The 19,717-nt window shown below is 39.8% G+C and overlaps 1 protein-coding gene across 1 annotated transcript in view; it reads left to right on the top strand.

Annotated features, from left to right (window-relative positions):
- Window positions 1–19,717, top strand: part of DCHS2 (dachsous cadherin-related 2) — a 227,978-nt gene that overhangs the window by 97,386 nt on the left and 110,875 nt on the right. The window contains exon 2 of the mRNA XM_032466667.1: window positions 8,563–8,754. Within this exon, the coding sequence (XP_032322558.1) occupies window positions 8,563–8,754 (192 nt within the window). The remainder of the gene's footprint in view (window positions 1–8,562; window positions 8,755–19,717) is intronic.

Below are 19,717 nucleotides of genomic sequence, written 5' to 3'. Positions count from 1 at the left end.
AGAATAAATAATGCTACATTATATGTCTTTTATACAAATATTTGTCTACATATATTCCTAGAAATATACTAACTGGGTCAAGGGATATTTTCAGGTTTGGGAGAATGTTTACCATATGCGTGTGGTAAAAACAAAGTTATTCTCCAGATAGGCTTTAAAAATGAATGCATATTTATTTCATCTCTGCCACACTTAATGTATTATTTGAATGACTGCCAATTTGCTATTTTATTTTAATGGTTGCCAATTTTAATGATTGCCAGTATGTGAAAAATATTATTTTGTTTTACACCTACTTTGTCACTAGTGAAGCTGAATATTTTATTATTATTATTATTATTTTTAGTGGAGGCACTAGGGATTGAACCCAGGACCTTGTGCATGCTAAGCATGTACTCTACCACTGAGCTATACCCTCCCCCCTGCTGAATATTTTAAATATATTTATTCTTCTGTGAATTATTGTTCATATCCTTTGCCTAATTTTTTGGTAATGAGAAATCAATATTATGTTTATTTTTAAAGATTTATTTCCATAATCACTTTTTTTTTCATTTCATACAGACGTTATACCAAATTTGCATTTAGGTATTTTTGTGTGTGGTGTTTTTGACACAGTGAAGTTTTAAATGGTTATGTAGTCATTGCATTGACTTTTCCCTTTGTGATTTTTGTCCATCTGTTTTAGTTTTGTAATTCCTTTTTGCTTTGAAATTTCTTTCCAGTGCAAGAATCAGTCAAGAATTTTCCTATATATTCATTGTGCCTTAAATGATTTCATTATTTACATTTAACATATCTGTGTATAATTTATTTTGGTGTGAGGTTAATATCAAACTTGATTTTTTCCCCATGTACTTTGCCAATTTTTCTAGCAACTTATGTGGATAAACCCACATTCCTCTGTGGTTTATGATGTTTTCTTTGTATTAGAGAAAAAACTAGGTTTACCAGGATCTGTTTCAGGTCCTACTTTTGTCTTCTATGGACCTGCCTGCCAACTTTTTTTGTTTTCAGATCACACTGTTTTTCAATTGTTTACTTTGTAATAACTCATAGAACAAGTTACAACCTCACCCTTCCCCATTGGTCTCTTCTCACAAAATTTCTTTTGGCTTTTTTTGGGGGAAAGAGTGGGGCAAGAAGTAGCAGGATTAGTGGTTTCTTAATCCCACTCCTTAATTAAGGCAATAAAAACATGTTATCAGAACAGTAACCTTTTTTAAAATTGCAATATGATAGTATATATTCCGTTTATTCTAACAGCTTGGTCAACTTCTCTGAAAATAAAATACAGTTTTGTTTCCAACTTCTGAATGGTTCCACATGCCTTAAGATAGTTTTCATTTTCTTTTGCCAGTTTTAGCATTTTGGATTTTATGCTATGATGACATAGTTTGGTGAACAGATTGTGTTTTGGGAATTAAAAAAATATTCCTCAATGAGTGTTTTCTGGGTGTTGTGAAATGTCTTGTTGCTGTCACTGTTTAAGTTTTAGTTCATAACCATAAACTTAACTCTGCCATCCAGAAAGACCTAGAGGGGGACAAGGAAAATATGGAACCCGAAGAAGTGCAGTGAGAACACAGAGATCATGTGGTATTGCCCGCAGGCAGGGAATAGCGGGTGCTCTCCTGAGCTACAGGAAGGAATGGTCTGGTGGTTAAGATAAAATGCAAGTCAAATTGATGAGAGTTATCCACCTTGGGCAAGGGTGATTTTTTTTCCCTTTGGTCTTGCCATTCCTACCCCATACCTTTCCATGGTTTCCACAATATTCACTCCCTCTTTCACCTTGCCAAGCACCACCTGCTTGCCATTCCACCATTCTGTCTGGGCAGCGCAGATGAAAAACTTGGAACCATTCATATTGGGTCCAGCATATGCCATGGACAAGATGCCCGGACCCATATGCTTCAGGATAAAATTATCATCATCAAATTTCTCCCTTAGATGGACTTGCTGCCTTTGCCATATTGGCATATGAAGTCACCACCCTGACCTGTAAACACTGGAATAATTCTCTGAAAGCAGGAACCCTTGTAACAAATCCCTTCTCCCCAGTGCTCAGAGCATGACAGTTTTCTGCTTGTCTTTGGAAATTCGTTTGGAAACAGCTCAAAAGAGACATGGGCCAAGAGCTCGCTGGCTATGGCTGTGTCAAAAAAACCATGGTGGGTTGACCGTGGCTGGGCAGTGCGTGAACCTCCGGAGGGTGTCCGTGGTGTCTGCAAGGCTGTCTTGTTCTTCTGTGTTTTCCCTAAGAGTCAAACTAGAGAGACTAGTTCTGAAAGCTATTTCTAAAACATGCTTGCATTTTATACACAGCGTTAGATACATTCATTCACGCCGCACATTTTTATAGCATCTTCAGTATGAGCCAGGCACTGCTGCTGTGGGTGCCGGAGATGCAGCAGGGAGCAAGATCAGCGTAATTGCAGCAGGGAAGACAAATACTGCACACACAAATAAAAATATATAATGTCGTGTAGAGATACGTGCTCTCAGGGTGGGTGACACAATTTTCTGTTGTTTTAGTAATATCTCTGGCTGCGATACAGTAAGTGAATCGTAGTGCCAGTCACTAAAAACACTGGGGGAAGAGCAGATTTTGGAGCAGTGGGACTGAAGAGTTTTATTTGATCATATTATATTTGAAGTGCCTATTAGACGCCTAAGAGGAGGTGTAATTGGTGGCAGGATGATGCCTGAATCTGGAGGGCAGGACCAAGATACAACATTGGGGGAATATACGTGGGTTTAATGCCTTGGGCTTGGGCCAGATCACTCAGGGTTGTGGATTAGTGTCCTAGGACTTTGGTAACCAATAACCATGAACTTCATGGCTTAAAGCAATAGAAATTATTGTTGCTCATGGTTCTAGAGGTTAGACTTCCAAATGCAGCAGGCCTTGTCTCCTCTGGGGCCTCTAGTGGGTAAACCCTTCTTTGTTTTTTTCCAGCTTCTGATGCCTGTGAAGTGTTCCTGGACTTGGGGCCCCATCACTCCACTCTCTGCTTCCGTGTTCACGTAGCTTCCTCCTCCTCTGTCTGCCACATCTCTCTGCCTCCTTCTTACAAGGACATTGGATTAAGGGCTCATCTAGATTATCCAGGATAAACTCCTGGCAGAATTGTTAACTTAATCACAGTTTTGGCAATACAAGGTAATAGTCACTCTTTGATAAATAAAATCCACGATTTCCAGGGATTAGGAGGCAGACAGTTCTTTTGGGGGACCACTGTTCAACCCCATTCAGACAATGAGTGTGGATTGAAAGTGAGGTGGTCCCCAGACTGAGCTCCAGGGCACTGCAGAGTTCAGAGGACAGGAAGAGAACAGAGCCAGTAAAGGGAACTGAAAGGAGTCAGCGAGGTGTTCCAACAGGAGGAGGGTTGGAGTGCGGTGTCTGATGAGGAGATGTTCCAATAAGAAGATGATTAAGTATGTGACAGGCAGCTAAGGGGTGTAGAAAATAAGGACCCAGCCTTGCTTATTAGACTTGGTAAGACTTGGTCGTTGGCCACCTTGCCAAAATTGTGTTCAAAGAGTGGCCTACTTGATTCCATTGTAGTCCCCAATGCTGAATCCAACTTCCATCGGACTATTATCCTGTTTCAGCTGTAGGATCTTTGGTTGGCCAAGGAAGTCAAATGTAAAAAGTTATCTGGTGATTTCTTTTTCTCCTTCTTTCTTTTTGAAGTTCTATGTGTGAGCGTGTTGTGTCAACAACCTTGTTTCTTCACACTAGTTTATGTTTATGGCAGAAACTTTGGAAATTATAACAAGAAAAAAATTAAAATGTTTTATTTAATTTTAAACTTCATTTGAAATACAGCCTTTTTTTTTTTTTTTCTAGGATGCTTTGGTTTCATTGCTCTTTTTCTTTTCTTTTCTTTTCTTTTTTTTTTTTTTTTTTTTTGGATTGGGCTCTGAGGCTTTTATATAGCAGCTACTAAGTTGAGTGATGTGATTGCCCAGCAGTAGGAAGGGACGGTGTTGTTAACAATATATCACCCCTTGACTTTTGGTTGACTTTTGGGTTTTTGGGTGCCAGTTGGCTGGGCAGTTGCCCAGTTGTTGAAGAAGAGACCTTCCCAGAAAGAGGGAGGCTATGCTGGTGAGAGGAAAGCAAATAGATCCGACCTATTTGTAGGGTATGAGAACATATTTTCAAGAGGCAGTTTGCCTTGTCTCCATGACACATTCATATGGAAAAATCCTTACCCAGAAGTTAAAAGGAAGGAAGTGGTAAAAATTCTTTAAGTTTCAGGACCCTAATAATGGAATCAGGGAACTATTAATATTATATTAATATTTTGCATCTTTATAATGCCTCCATTAAATTTGTGAAAGCTCACACTAAGAGAGAACAGTTCTCAGTTAGAATAAGTTGAAAGTAAAAGTCATCAAATTCATCCCAGTCCAAAACAAGGTAAAATTGAGGTTAAGATGAGGAACACAAGGATGGCATGGAGGGAGCTGGACTGTGGCTCTCAGAATAGATTTAGGTATAAGAGCCTCCGAGGTCCCTAGATCCCCAATTTAACACCAAAGATAGTGATAATAGACTCTGAACAGATGCTTCTCACTTTGATTTGACAGCCATCTCTGAAGAAAGGGCCCACTGAAGGTATTTACTCACCAGGATTTCCTCTTGAAAATTAGGCAGAGCCAGTTCCATTTTCTCTTATTATAAATTACCTAAATTTTATGTGTAAGTCAATAGATATTGGAAAATACGGACCTCTTAAAAATGCTAAATTAATTATAGACATTCAAGACCAGTTATTAATAGGTAGGATATGCTGTTCTGGAATATCAGGTCAGTATTTTTAGGGAGCTGAGTAACACAGGGAAGAATATATCCTTATTTTATGACTCTGGAACTCAGGATCTGAACTGCTGACGTAAACTGGGATCAGCACCCTTCTGCTTTTGCCTCCTTATATTTTGCTTTGCCAAAGGTTCAGATGAGAAAACGTTCTTGAAAGTGGAAATAAGAAAATTTGTTTTATATAAGCCAAATTGCTTCTTAATATGTGCTATTATACACTGAGAATGAATTTCAAAATTTGAAGTTCATTGTATTTATCTTCCAATCAAGCCAAAGTTATTGAGAATACCATATGGTTTTAGAAGATATATTTGGTGTCTTTGGGAACTTGAAGCTACTAAATCATTAACAGCTGCCAGCATGGAATAGACCAAATGTACTTGCAATTTAATTCTTTGTAGTGGGGTAGTTTGTGGATTTCCTGGTTCCACCCATCTGATGGGAAGAATAACGCACAAGGCATGTTAACTGGTTGCACAGGATGAATAATTTTGCCAGAGGATATGAGATGGATGCGAGCAAAGAGAAATTTAAAAGACTGTGTCATCACCTGAAAAAAATTAAAGAGGGAAATAACATTGCCAATTGTTAAGAGTCTCATCATATGCAGGGGTTCTCAGCCTTGGTATTCTTGATATCTTGGGCCAGAAAATTCTTTGTTGTGAGGTCTATTCTGTGTATGACTTAGCAGTATCTCTGGCTTCAACCCGCCAGATGCCAGCAGCACCTTCTCCCCAGCTGTGGCAATTGGACTGTCTCTAGACAATGCTTGAATGTTCTCATGGGGGCAAACTTGCCCCTGATGCAGAACACTGGGCTAGACTACACAGGTAGCCCCCAAAGTCACACTCCAGTTATATACTCAAGTTAGAGTGGGATGAAGGGCAGGCTTCTTGAGAGCTTGTGGTTGTTGAACATGTTACTGGGATGGGGTTTCCTTCGGGAAGCATAATAATTAAGGTTTAGCTTCTGAAGTTATATTGTATTGATGAAAAGTAGATCTTTTTTTCAGTCTGGAGTTAAATGAGTATAGATAGTAAGAATATTAACCTAAATGTCCATTGACAGATGACTGGATAAAGAAGTTGTGGGATATTTACACAATGGAATACTACTCAGCCATAAAAAATAATGAAATAATGCCACTTGCAGCAACATGGATGGACCTGGAGAATGTCATTCTAAGTGAAGTAAGCCAGAAAGAGAAAGAAAAATACCATATGATATTGCTTATATGTGGAATCTAAAAAAAGAAAAAAAGAAGGCACCTAATGGACTCATCTACAAAACATAAACAAACTTGCAGACATAGTAAACAATCTTGTGATTACTGGGGAGAAATGGGGTGGAAAGGGATAAATTTGGGAGTTCAAAATTTGCACATATTAACTACTATATATAACAATAGATTAAAAAAACAAATTTCTTCTGTATAGCACAGAGAACTATGTTCAATATTTGTAATAACCTTTAATGAAAAAGAATATGAAAATGCATATATGTATGTACACTTATGACTGGGACATTGTGCTCTACACCAGAGACTGACACATTGTAACTGACCATACTGCAAAAAAAAGTAGATGATTGATTGTCTTCTATTTTTCTTCCCTCCAAAGAGCCTTACAGACATATGTAGGACTGCTAAAACTAAATCTGTAGTAGGAGAACATTGGGGAACCTTCACTGGGTATGACTTTCCACTTACTTAAATTTCACTACATAGTAGAGGCTACTTGGAGACTTACAGAATCATATGGGCTTGCCTTCCTATTGAGATGAAGTGGCACTTGTGACAGAGACCGTATTCAGCTAATACCTTTGTGGTCCTCTGTGTTTCCTGGTCTCCCTATAAATTAGGTTGGGGCCATGTAACTAGTTCTGTCCGGTGAAATGTGAGCTAAACCTAACTTCTGGGCTGAGGAAGTCAAAAACCAGACTGCCTTCTCCGCTCTCTCCCCTCTTGTTGTAGTGGCTTTGGGAGCCCCACCAGTTATCTGTTCTGTGAACCAAAGACCAGCTGCTCCTTTCTTCCATTGTCTCTGTTCTCCACTCTTTTTTTTCTTTTAACGGAATGTCTACTGGTTTGGTTGTTGGACTTTCTGAATCGATCCACTTAATTCCCTTTTATTTTCAATGGTCATCACTTTGTCTAGTTTTCCACTTATGGGGACCCACCTGGAATTTGGCTGCAGGAAAACAGAAAGTCCAGCTAAGACTCAAGAGCGCAGGCATCACTGTTGGTTGCCTTTCTTCGTGTTAATGATGTTCTGGTGAGAAAGCCACACGTGTGAAGTGAAAAGTCATTTGGAATGATGTTACACATGATCTAGCGACTTCTTCACTGAAGGAAGGTCAGCGGATTGGGGGAGTGTTTTTTCAGTAAGTAAAAGATGCAATGATGAAATGACAAGGGGTGACACCCGAGAGGCAGGATGGCACGTTCGTTAGGAGTGTGCCGTCTGCTTCTCAAACGCCTGGACTTGAATCCTAGTTTTGACTCTTTTTAGCTATGTGGTCTTTGGCACGTTGCTTTAGCTCCCTGGGCCTGACTTTTATCATCTGCGAAATGGAGTTCATTGTAGGTTACAAGTACGTAATGTATGGTAGCAGTTCGAATGGTACCTGCTGTGTGGCATGGAGTTCTTTTTTTTTCTTTCTTCTCCTCCTCTTCCTTCTCCTTCTGCTTTTTCTCTCCTCTTCCTCCTCCTCCTTCTTTTCTTCCTCCTTCTTCTCTCATTCTTCTTCTTGGTTGATCCTCCCTTAAAGTGCTTCTTTCATTGTAAGCGCTATTTAGATGTTTCCTGTTCCTATGTATTGGGTTGCAAATCAAACGCGTTATACCAAGCCTGAGAGCTCAAGGATACTTGGAGTTCTGTCACTAGCCTGATGTCTTTCTCACTGTATGCTCCCACAGTTAGCATGAATAAGCGAAGTGCTTCCATAGTTCCAGTTGCTTCGTCTTTCCTTCCAGGCATAGGATCACTGCTAACATAAATGGTATCTGTGGTCGAAGAGAAAGATACCCTTTCCTCTGGACAGTTAGAGATCCATGTCAGTGTGCCTGTTTGGGAAAGCAGAGCTGGCTTTCCCTCCCACACACCACCTGGGCAGGGTGCCTCTGTGCAGTGTTCAGTCTGCATGACGGTTTGGGAGCTCTGATGGGGGCATTACTCACGGAAGGAAATCTGGCTTGGGAAATTCAGATCTCATGCTGCAGGGTAGATTCTGTCAGTTGGATTGGATTGCTAGCAACTGCACCTGATTTCTTTGCCTTTCCTTGTTTTGCACTGAAAGGGTGAGGGCAAGGTGTTGAGCCCATCACTTGAAGGGCTTAGGGATGAGGGGGGATCCACAGATATGCTGTCAGGTTGTTAGCATATGGATCTTTGAAACCCTTGAGATTGGATGAGATCGCTTAGGTATAGTGAGTGGAGGAAGAAGGCAAATGGACTAAGGGCTGAGCCCTCGGGAGCACAAACTTTCAGAGATCGTGTGAAATATAGGAATGGGCAGAGGAGACTGAGAAGGAGAACTCCCAAAGGGAGGGGGAGAGTGAGGGTGAGTTGTCACAGAAGGTAAGAGAAGAGAGAGGGAACACCACTACACTTTGTGAGTTGCCATGGGGACCACTCAGTTGTGCACATCATGCCAGTGATTCACGACCTGTGGAAAGGTGGTGCTAGCATTTCTCTTTCCTCGCTGATCCACCTCCTGTCTTGTAGGTAAAAGCCTCTGATGCAGATGCAGGACTCTATGGCTTTGTGGAATATTCTCTTTATGCCGGGTTCCAAAGCTATGAAGCGCCTCAAGCATTCCAGATCGACCCACTGGATGGGCGAATCTGCGTTTCTCAGGATATCGACAGGGAAAGAGACCCAGCCACCTATGACCTCTTAGTGAAAGCTAAAGATGGGGTAAGTCTTTATGTATGAAATTTTAAAGATACTGCAAAGTGAACCACTGTGTATACATTACAGAGTACCGAGGATTATCAATCAACAATTGGCCAATCTTGTTTCATAAATCACTACTTTTGTCCTTTGCTGGAGTCTTTGGAATCAAATATCAGACACTGTATCATTTCATCCATAAGTAATTCAATAGTATCTCTAGCAGATAATAACTTTGAAAAAACACAGCTACAATACATTAATAATAATTGTTTAATAATAGCTAAAATCCATTCCGTTTAAAATTTACTGGATTACCTAAAAATGTCTTTTAACAGTTGGCATGTTTGAATCAAGATCCAAATACGTTCACAAGTGGATGTGATTGCTGTAGCCCTTAAATTTCAATCTGGAATAGTCAGCCCCTATCCTTCCCCCTTACCTTTTTCTCCTATGGTATTTATTTTTTGAAAAAAAAAATCAAATCAATTGTCCTGTAAATTTTCCGTATTCTAAATGTGGCTGATTACATCCTCAGGATTCATTTACTGTGTTCTTTTATTGCAGTTCCTATAAACTGGCATTTCAAGCCAGAGACCTGATTAGTTCTGGCTTTATTTAGGAGGTGCTCTGTGCTTCCTACTGCATCAGCAGATACGTACATTATTTCATTAAGGGTCTCAACAGAGTGATTTTTGAATTCTATTATTCTTTTTGCATTTATTATCCGAAATCCTTCAATTAAGAAAAGTGCTCTCTCATCAACTATTTGATTACGCTGAAATTTAATTCATACAAGAAAGGCAGGATAATGCTTGTTTATTTCACTTAATTTTGTCAGTTTTTAGAATAATATGAGTGGGTGCAATTTACCATCTCCAAAGGTTACTGATGACTTTTTTCCTAGTTTGATGATAAATTCTTGGATGCTAATATATTCGATGCATTTCGCATGTTGCTTATCTTACCATTTCTGATGTTCCTATTAATTGACTCATCTTGGATCAGTGAGGGACTTTCAACTCAGCTCTTACATCTTTTTTGGTAAACTTTCATATTAACATATAAAGTACGTGCAGAAGATTGCACAAATCAGAAGTGTACAGCTCAATGGATTTTTGCAAAATGAAAATGCATGCATAGAAGCAGATGAAGAAACATTACCAGTACTCTGGGAGCCCCTCCCTTGGCCCTTTACTGTAACTATCCCGCCCACCCTTTAAGGATAGTCACTATTGACTTCTAATACTAAACGTTATCTGCCTGTTTTTAAACTTTCAGTGAATGCATTCATACTGTACGTGCTTTTATTGTTTCTTTTGTGGAACATTATGTGTGAGTGCCATTCACACTGGGGTGTGTAACAAGAGTTCATTGATTCTCATTATTTATAGTCTTATTTTATATGAATTTGCAATAATTTTTAATCTGTTTTGTAATTGACAGAATCCATTTTAGGCTATGACAAATAACAAATAATATTTCTATTCACTGTCTTATACATGTAGTTTTTGGAACAAAAGTAAGCATTTATATGGGGTCTATGTTTAGGAATGGAATTGCTAGGTTATAAGAAAATCAAACAACTTTTCAGAATAGTTGTACCAATTTATACTCCCACCAGTTTTATTTCTTCTACATCCTCCCCAACATTTGGAATTTAATGTCTTTTTAAGTATAGGAGTTCTGTACCTGCGTGGTGGTACATCACGCTGGGGTTTTACTTTGCATTTCTGTGATAACTACTGAATTGAGCACTTTTTCATATATTTGTTGGCTATTTGTATAACTTATTTTGTGAGGTGTCTATTTAATTCTTTACCCACTTTCTGTTGTACTGTTGGATTTTTTTCCTTACTGATTTCTATGAATTCTTTACATTTTTGGCATGCAAGCCCTCTGTTGGATGGATTCATGCAGATATCTTCTTGCATTCTGTGGCTTGCCTTTTCACTCCCTTAATGGAGTCTTTAGAGGAACAGAAACTCTTTTTTTTTTTTTTTAACATTTTTTATTGATTTATAATCATTTTACAATGTTGTGTCAAATTCCAGTGTAGAGCACAATTTTTCAGTTATACATGAACATATATATATTCATTGTCACATTCCTTTCTCTGTGAGCTACCATAAGATCTTGTATATATTTCCCTGTGCTATACAGTATAATCTTGTTTATCTAGTCTACAATTTTGAAATCCCAGTCTATCTCTTCCCACCCCCCACCCCCTTGGCAACCACAAGTCTGTATTCTATGTCTATGAGTCTATTTCGGAACAGAAACTCTTAATTCTAATAAAACTCAGTTTATCTATTTGTTTCCCTTTACAGCTAATACTTTTTCTGTCCTTTTAAGGGAGATGAAGGTATTCTATTGTGTTTCCTTCCAAAAATTTTATTGTTTTACTCTTTTCACTTATTTTTTCAATCTAGTGGAAGGAAGGTTTTTTTTTTTCCCCAATACGAATATTCAGTTGACCCAGGACCACTTACTGAAATGATCCCTCTTTCTGCACTACCCTGTAGCGTCACATTTGTCATGAATCATGTGACTGTATATGTGTCTATTTTTTACACCCTATTTTTGACCTATTTGTCTACCTTTGCACTAGCTCCATACTCTCTTAATTATATGAGCTTTATAATAGGTCATACTATCATGTATTTGTTTAGCTTTGCCCTTCATTTTCAAGGTTGCCTTGATTGTTCCTGACAATGTACATTTCCAAGTATGTTTTAGAAAAAGCTTGTTGAACTTCCATTACATTATAGCAGAGAGAGCCTTCTGTACACACTATGCTACACGTTTATTTTTTCACTTAGTCTGTTTTCGAGACTTTCCTTGTTTCTTTTTTATCTGCTTACTACTCACATGTGTACATAGATATTGCTAACACCTTTCTGGTCTAATCTTTCTCTTTTGAAATTAGTGGAAGAAGCCACCTACTTAAGACATGAATTGATGGGAGAAATGAGTCTAAATATATTTATTACAAGTAAACATGTAGAAACCAGTTTGAAAATAAAGTCATTTATATTCAATAAAATTACGATGATCTATTTGGTTAGATTTTACCAACCTCTGTCTGTGTGGTTTCAGGAATTTTTGCTTCTATGTAAGTAAAGAAGTAGGAACCAAAAGCAAGAGTAAACAGAGGAGTTTAGGTTAATTCAAGTCTATGTGATTATTTAAAGCCCAATATATGCACTCAAACATTTACTCATAAAGGCTTCAGAAATAGATTCTTAACAGATTTTGAGACAATTGTGTAAGACCATCCTAGATTTGCATAATCAGTTTAAATCTAATGCTGTAGTTGTCAAACATCTGTCTCTAATTAGCTGGTTTCTTCAGATGATTTTGCAAAAGTGTATGTAGAAATTACCTTAATATAAATTGGATCACTTGATGCCAGAAGCTTTTTACTGCCAAAAAGTAGTACATTAATTAGGAGCAGTGGCGGTGGAATAAAAAAAATCAACTCAGATATTTAATTTAAACCTCCTTGTTTGTTTCTTCCTGTTTCTATATTGAACTTTTAGTCTAGAAGAATGCCAGCTTTCACACACAGTTCACCAAGTCTCTACTGCAACATTCAGATGCATCTTGAACCACACCATCTCTCCACAGAGCTTTCCCAGATTGACCAAAGGAGATGTGTTTTGTTTTGTTTTTTTCCCAAGCCAAAAGGTATTTTATTTTCAGGGTAACTAAGAAAATGTTTACAGACTGTGTAGCAGTTTTTACTAGTTTAGAAATCAAAGGAGACATTCACCAGGTTCATGATTGCTCTGGTCTGAATGCTTGTGTCCCCCTCAAATTTGTATGTTGAAACCCTAAAGCCCAAGGTGATAGTTTTAGGAGGTGGGGCCTTTAGAAGGTGATTAGGTCATGAGGGTGGAGCCCTCATGAATGGAATTAGTGCCCTTATGAAAGAGGTCCCAGAGGGCTCCCTAGCCTCTTCTGCTGTCTGAGAATACAGCAAAAAGTTGGCAGTCTCAGAGGGGAGCGTATAGCTCAGTGGTAGAGTGTGTGCTTAGCATGCACAAGATTCTGAGTTCAATCCCCAGTACTTCCATTAAAACAAACAAACAAAGAACCTGATTACCTCCTGCCCAAAACCATTTTTTAAAAAACGAGTCAGTCTCCAGGCCTTCACCAGAACCCAGCCATTCTGGTGCCCCGATCTTGGACTTCTATAGCCTTCAGAACCATGAGAAATAAATTTCTGTCGTTTATTTCTTACAGCATTTCAAATAGACTAAGACAATGATGTATGCAAATCAGAATATTCTTCTGTAAAAACTCCTTGTTTTGTAGATGGAAAACCGTCCAACATAATAAACATATTTCAGTTTTGTTACAAGAGAAACATCCTTCCTGTGGGTACTTTCCATTCAAGGACTCATGCTCCTGTGGTGTGAAATCCTGAGCCCAGCTGTGTTACAGCTGGGAGCTAGTCTGCCCCCTGCCTAGTTTAATGTAGGTTTTATTGTTATTTAGGTATGGGTAAGGAACAAATAGGATGTTACACTCACAGATCCCAAGAGGAGGGGCACAACACATTATGGGAGCGGGTGTATGTGGTGTGCACACTGAGGTCAGTCAGGAGGCAGAGGGAGAAATAGAAAACTCTGGGCAAGGGGCTTTATTGTGCTTTCCAAGGGAATGAATGGGAGAGGCAGAATTAGCAGACTTGAGGTTGGCTAGTTGGAATAGTTTCAGTGGCCTGGGGCAGAGAGGCTGTCTCTAATGACTAGCTACCTGGCCGTGAGTGATTAGGGTGGGTGAACAGTGGCCCAGAGTGTGAAAGCCACTTAAGGAGGTGGTTGAGAGTGCGGACTCCGGGTTGGTTGGTTTGCATTTGAGGAGCACACTCACCTGATCCTGGGGCAGCTCTCTAGGATCAGCAAGACCCCAGATATCAAAGCATCAGAATCCACAGAAGAAAACACACTCAATGCACTGCCCTGGTGCAGAATGTCCCCCAGAGAGGAAGGCGAAGGGTTGACCAGAACCCTTGTAGGCATGAGCCTGCACAAAAGGAAATCTTTGCAACCACCTTTTTTCACTCCAATTTATTGGAAATAACACTCAGTGGTATGGAGGGAATTCACTACGCAGTTTAACTTCTGATCCAGTGTAGCCTTTTCAGTCATTAAAGAAAGGTTTTGGCATGGCATGGGCTACTTTCTTCTCCTTTGTGTCAGGCCCCTGTGGTCCCAAGCATGTGCCACTCAGTGTCAGTACCACACAGTCCTGGGCACGCAGTCCACATGCTCTCCATCGGGGCCACCAGTGTGCTCTTCCTACTTCAGGCTCCTCCCCACTTTCTTCTCTGGTGTCATCATCTTCTTCATCTCTTCTTTTTGCATCCTTCACCTCTTCTCCATCCTTTTCCAAGTTTACCTCCTCCAGATGCCCTTGAGTTTTTGGACCCATCTCGACCAAAGTCCTCCATTCTCCCATCTTGCAGAGATCAAGGCAGTAGAAGTCACTGACAGGGAACAGGTGGTCACCAACTTCAGACAAGTCCCAGACACATACAACAGTCCAAGCTTCACGGCCAGGATGATGCTGGAGGGAGGACTCGGTTCTATCAGGGGCTCCTGGCTCCGTCTGAACTGTCTTCCTCCTTCCTGCTGCCTGGGGTAGGGGGCACTTGCTCCATGGTGATTGTGGTCGCATCCTTTGCAGTGCACCATTTTGACCCCTTCCAGGGGCTCCTGGGTACTGGCTTCCCCACGTTCCTGCTTGTTATCACCTTTGGGCTCCACATTTTTGCCTCATCTACATTTTCTCTTCTCGGATGCAAATCCCTTCAGCTGTCCTGCAAACCAGTGGTCCTTTGTGGTGTCCTAGGGGTATAGGTCATCAAAGCAGCCACCCATCAGGGTCCTTTCCTCTTCCTTATCACAGACCCCTGAGGAGCAGTGTCTGATGGCTCAGGGCCACAGCCTTCGAAATGCGGCTCTTGGAGTGAGCTGTCTTCCTCAAGGGGTAATCTGAGTCCACACTCAGATTTGCATTTTCTTCCTTCTTCGGACTTTAGCTGGGATTTATCTGAGTTCAGGGTGTGTTTGTCCACCTTTGTTGGACTTTTCCAGTAGCCTCCATAAATGATTACAGTCCCCCGGGGAGTGACGGACATTTGGCAGCCCAGTCTGGGTGTGGCCTCATCCCACAGGGCGACAGCTTGCATCGTGTGAACATGCCCAGGTTAAAGGCATACGTGTCATTGTACTAGTTTAATCCCTTGTCCTTTCGTGGAAACCACCAAAAAGAATTAGCTGTGTTTTCCGGGCTACAATCAGATACCTGCTTTGACCTAAAGGAAGTATCACGGTGCTTTTACCATCTGAGTCTTTTGAGCATCTTGTGTCTGATGCCTCAAGGCATCAGAGCCTCAAGGGCTTCTCCTTCCCCAATGCTTAGGCACCTTCTTCTCCAGCTTGGTGGCCATCTTCTCCTTCTTCCCCATCATGTGGGTCTGAGGTGTCGGGGACCCAAGGAAGAAGCTGTGTGCTCAGCCTCCCTGGAAGCAGATCTTCTTGAGGGCAGACCTGGAGATGTAATTTTAAAGACAATTTTTTAAACACCTTTATTGTGGTATGATTCCCGTACAGTAAACTACACATACTTCAGATGTGCTATTTGATGAATTTTGATAGATGTATATACGCCAATGAAACCACCACCACAATCAGGATAGCTAGCATTTCCGTCACTCCCCAAGAAGTGAAAATTTCGAATTCCCAATTTATCCCTTCCCACCCTCTTTACCCCCTGGTAACCATAAATTTGTTCTCTATGTTTGTGAGTCTGTTTCTGTTTTGTAGATAAGTTCATTTGTGTCCTTTTTTTTAGGATTCTACATGTAAGTGATATCATATGGCATTTTTCTTTCTCTTTCTGGCTTACTTCACTAAGAATGTTGCTCTCCAGGTCTATCCATGTTGTGCAAATGGCATTATTTTATTCTTTTTATGGCTGAGTAGTATTCCTTTCTGTATATATATATATATATATATATATATACCACATCTTCTTTATCCAGTCATCTATCAATGGACATTTGGGTTGTTTCCATGTCTCGGCTGTTGTAAATAGTGCTACTATGAACATTGAGGTGCAGGTGTTAAAGACAAATTTTGAAGAGTCTCCCCCTGCCCCCAAATCATAGACTCTTAACAGCTTCCTAATCTTCACCTTATTTGGACCTGAAACTGACTCCCAATGTTCCTGTTGTTTGCCTCAGAATGTATGAGAGCAAGCAGCGTGCGCGCTCGCGCGCGGCGTGTGTGTGTGTGTGTGTGTGTGTGTGTTCCAGTGTGCAGTGTTTATTGTGCTGCCTGCATAATCTTCCTAAATTTCTTCTGTGATGAACTGGGCATCTCTACAGGGTGAAGTCTGCATCTGTCATAATTACTCTGTGTGATATCTACTAGCAACACATGTTCCTAATCAAAAAGGTTGGTACAGATGAAGATATCAGTATTGATAACAACTTAGGAGGCTGTCCCCTAACAGTAGTCTAGCTTGGATTTGCAAAATAAATGAACTCAGATAAGATTTTAGGTTCAAGATGTTGGATTCTAGGCCATAATGAATTTATGCAAAACAATGAGCTACACCTTGAAAAAAGGCCTTTAATTCCATACAATTACCTTGACAATCTGTGGTTTTTTTCCTCTGATCCTTTCTGTTTGTAATGTATATCCTGAAAGCTCTTTGAAAGAAAATTGCTGAGAACCCATTTGCTGGTTGTTGCTAAGAGATAGTTGTCTGTCAATAGAAGTATTTTTCTTATAAAATACCTAGATGTTCTGGGCTTCTTCTCTATTTATCCTTGTGATGTCAATATTTTTTTTCAACTCAACCACTTCTATCTGTATTATTTCTAAAATAGTCTATTTTTGCTGCTACAGTTGCTGTTAACTTACCTCATACCTGGAAATCATGAGAATGCTGTAAAATTACGTAATAAAAATAGTTAATTGGATTACACTGGAAGTCAAGTGATTTTTCACAATAATTTTAATTATCCCACACTTACATGTAATTCCTGTTTCCTTTTACCATTTATTTTCACCAAATGAATGTTTCTTTTTTTTTTGGTGTGTATGTTTATTAACATTCTATCCGTATTTCTGTGACATCCTGAATTCTGCAGCTGAAAACGTGCCTGAGATAAAGCAGTTTCAACCCTATCTCACCGCTCCAGGCTTAGAGGAGAGCGTTTCAGACTAGCAATATAGAAAGTAAATTGACTTAGCCTTCCACCATCATATATAGTCATGATAAATGTTGGCTATTGAAGTTGTGCTGCAGAGCGTGTGTGTGTGTAATACAAATAGATCTCTAGAAGCAAACTTGCTGAGTAAAAGGGCACACTCAGTCTTTGCCTTTCCTCCCCCAGCTTTATTGAGGTGTAATTAATAAATTTAAATTGTATACATTTAAGGTGTACAGTGTGATGTTTTGATTATGTGGGTACTTTGTGAAATGATGATCACAATCAAGCTAATTACATAGTGAGTGGTGAGAACACTTCAAGATCTACTCTCAGCAAATTTCATATTATTAACCATGATCACCATGCTGTACATTAGATCCCCAGAACTTATTCATTCTATAAAACTGAAACTTAGGGCAAGCACATTTTAATTTTAATCAATTACAGTATCTCATTTTCCAAAAAGAATTCAAGTGCTTATTTTTATTTTACATTTCATTGATCACCACCCCCTACCCCAGTTTTGGGAATAAGCCATTGCCCAGTCACCCACACTTTCTAGCTAAATTGTCTGAACCTTATCTCAAAAGGATTGTCTACTGTTTTTAAATATGAGGATTAATTCCCAAATGTGTTCAATACCACTTTATATCACTCAGTCTTACCTCTAGAAGTTTAGCCTCCCAGCCGTCTATTATCCGTATTCTCATCCCCATCCTGCTCTGTTCATCCCTTAATTTGGTTCGGTTGCCTACCCACACTCTCTGCCCTCCCGTGCTCTCCTACTGTGCCCTCCGGAAATCCTGGTCATTTAGCAAACTCCCTTATAGACTCAGCCTGCTCTCTGACTGCTCCTTTATCTTCTTGCGCTGATCAATACCGGCTTCCCCCGAGGACAGCAGTCCTCTCTGCTCTCTTGCAGAGAAGCCCGCATTCTGCTAATCACAAGCTAGAAGAGCGTTGTTGACATGGTGCCCATCACAACATCCAAGTCATTTCTACTCCCTTCTCCTTTCTCCAAAACGAATTCGCTTTTGAAGTTCACGTTGTCAGACTTTACCCTGGACACGCTTTGTTGCTGCTCTCATGTTCTAGACCTCTTTGTCAACAAGGACATTTACATCTTACGCAGCCTTCTCCACTACTGTTCTCTCCTGGAAACCTCGCTGTCCATGTTTTGAAGCACCCAACACCCTGAGCCTCTCAGCTCCTTGACTTTCTGATTTCCAACCTCTGAAATCTTGATTTCAAGCTTGCTGTATTCTGACAATCATTCTCATCTTTCTGTCTACTGAGGTAGCACCTCCACTCCAGGAGATAATTCTTCTGTTACGATCACTAGTTTATTGAGCCGTCATTCAAGTCATCCAGTTGCAAACTCCCTTTAGTTCCGTTACTCCGTAGAACTTTCCAGGTAAAACCCCAGCTCTGTCTAAACCTGACTCTGCCTTTTCTGCACTTGTGTAAGTGGCTAAATGTGCCTGGAGAAAAATAAGTTACTTGCTTGAGAGAGAAGTCTGTACCTTCCTACCTACTGTCAGCTCACATCCTTTGCCTTCTTTCCTGTTAGCATGTTAAGAGATGTCCTTGTTCGCCTTGAAAGCAAATCCCTCTGCTGTTCAGGATCCCACCTATTCCAGCCTTTTAAAGGGCTTCACTTCCGTAATGATCTTCTCAAATTCTACTGAATGCCTCTCATTGGCATCCAAGGCATAATAATGGTTTCTACCTTTTAAAAAAAGCCTCCTTCTGATTCCATATACCTTTCTAGTGAACCATTTTCTTCCTCTTATGTCTTTCATAGCAAATCTACTTAAAATAGTTGTCTCTGTTTCCTCACTTGTCAATCTTTCTTTGATCCCTTCTTCCCACCCCTCTTCTCTAATAAAACTGCTTTTATGAACATACTTTACATTTGCTACATCCTAAGATTATTTCTTGATTTTCATTTTATTCAACTTCTCGAGGAGCTTGAAGTTATTCTTAATTTCTTTTTATTGAAGTGTACTCACTTACAATGTGTCCATTTCTGGTGTACAGCATAATGTCCCAGTCATGCATATATATATATAGATATATATATATATAGATAGATAGATATAGATATAGATATATATTCATTTTCATAGTCTTGAAATTATTCTTATTCAGATTTCTACTTCTCTTGGCTTTGGTGACACCATGGCTTACTTTTTGTTTTCCTTAACAAACTGGACCCTCAGTTCCCTTCACCTTTGCTCACTGAATGACAAAGTATAGACTAGAATGCATTGGCAAGGGAAACCACAGCCCACAGATGCTAAGAGACATGAAGGATTGAGGTCAATGTTCTACTGTGCAGGAGTCCCAGAGGCAAGAGCAGAGAACGTGGAGTGTAGAATATGGCATAATAGACATAATAGAAGAAAATGTCCATATCCGTTGATTGTCTTAGGTAGCCCTTCTGCCTCCAATACCGTATAATTTCAAGACTGTTGCCTTCCCCAAATACTCCCAACTTTCACAGCACTTCTTGAGAGGATTAGGGTTTAGGTAAATTGGTTGAGTCTTCTACCATAATATTAAACCTTAAAAGATTAAAATTGTATCAAAGTGAACCACAACTTTTTGGTGGAAAGAGAAAGGATAAGACAAAGTTAAGAAACATTCATGCATGGACTTTATGGGGTATGTTAGTTGCCTAACTGCTGTGTAACAAATTATTCCCACACTCAGCAGCTTAAAATAGTAAGTTTCTAAGGGCCAGGAATC

This window comes from Camelus ferus, chromosome 2 (genome assembly GCF_009834535.1).
Source record: "Camelus ferus isolate YT-003-E chromosome 2, BCGSAC_Cfer_1.0, whole genome shotgun sequence".
Taxonomy (NCBI): Eukaryota; Metazoa; Chordata; class Mammalia; order Artiodactyla; family Camelidae; genus Camelus; species Camelus ferus.
Note: the sequence above shows the minus strand (reverse complement) of the source record. Positions and strands in the feature narration are given on the sequence as shown.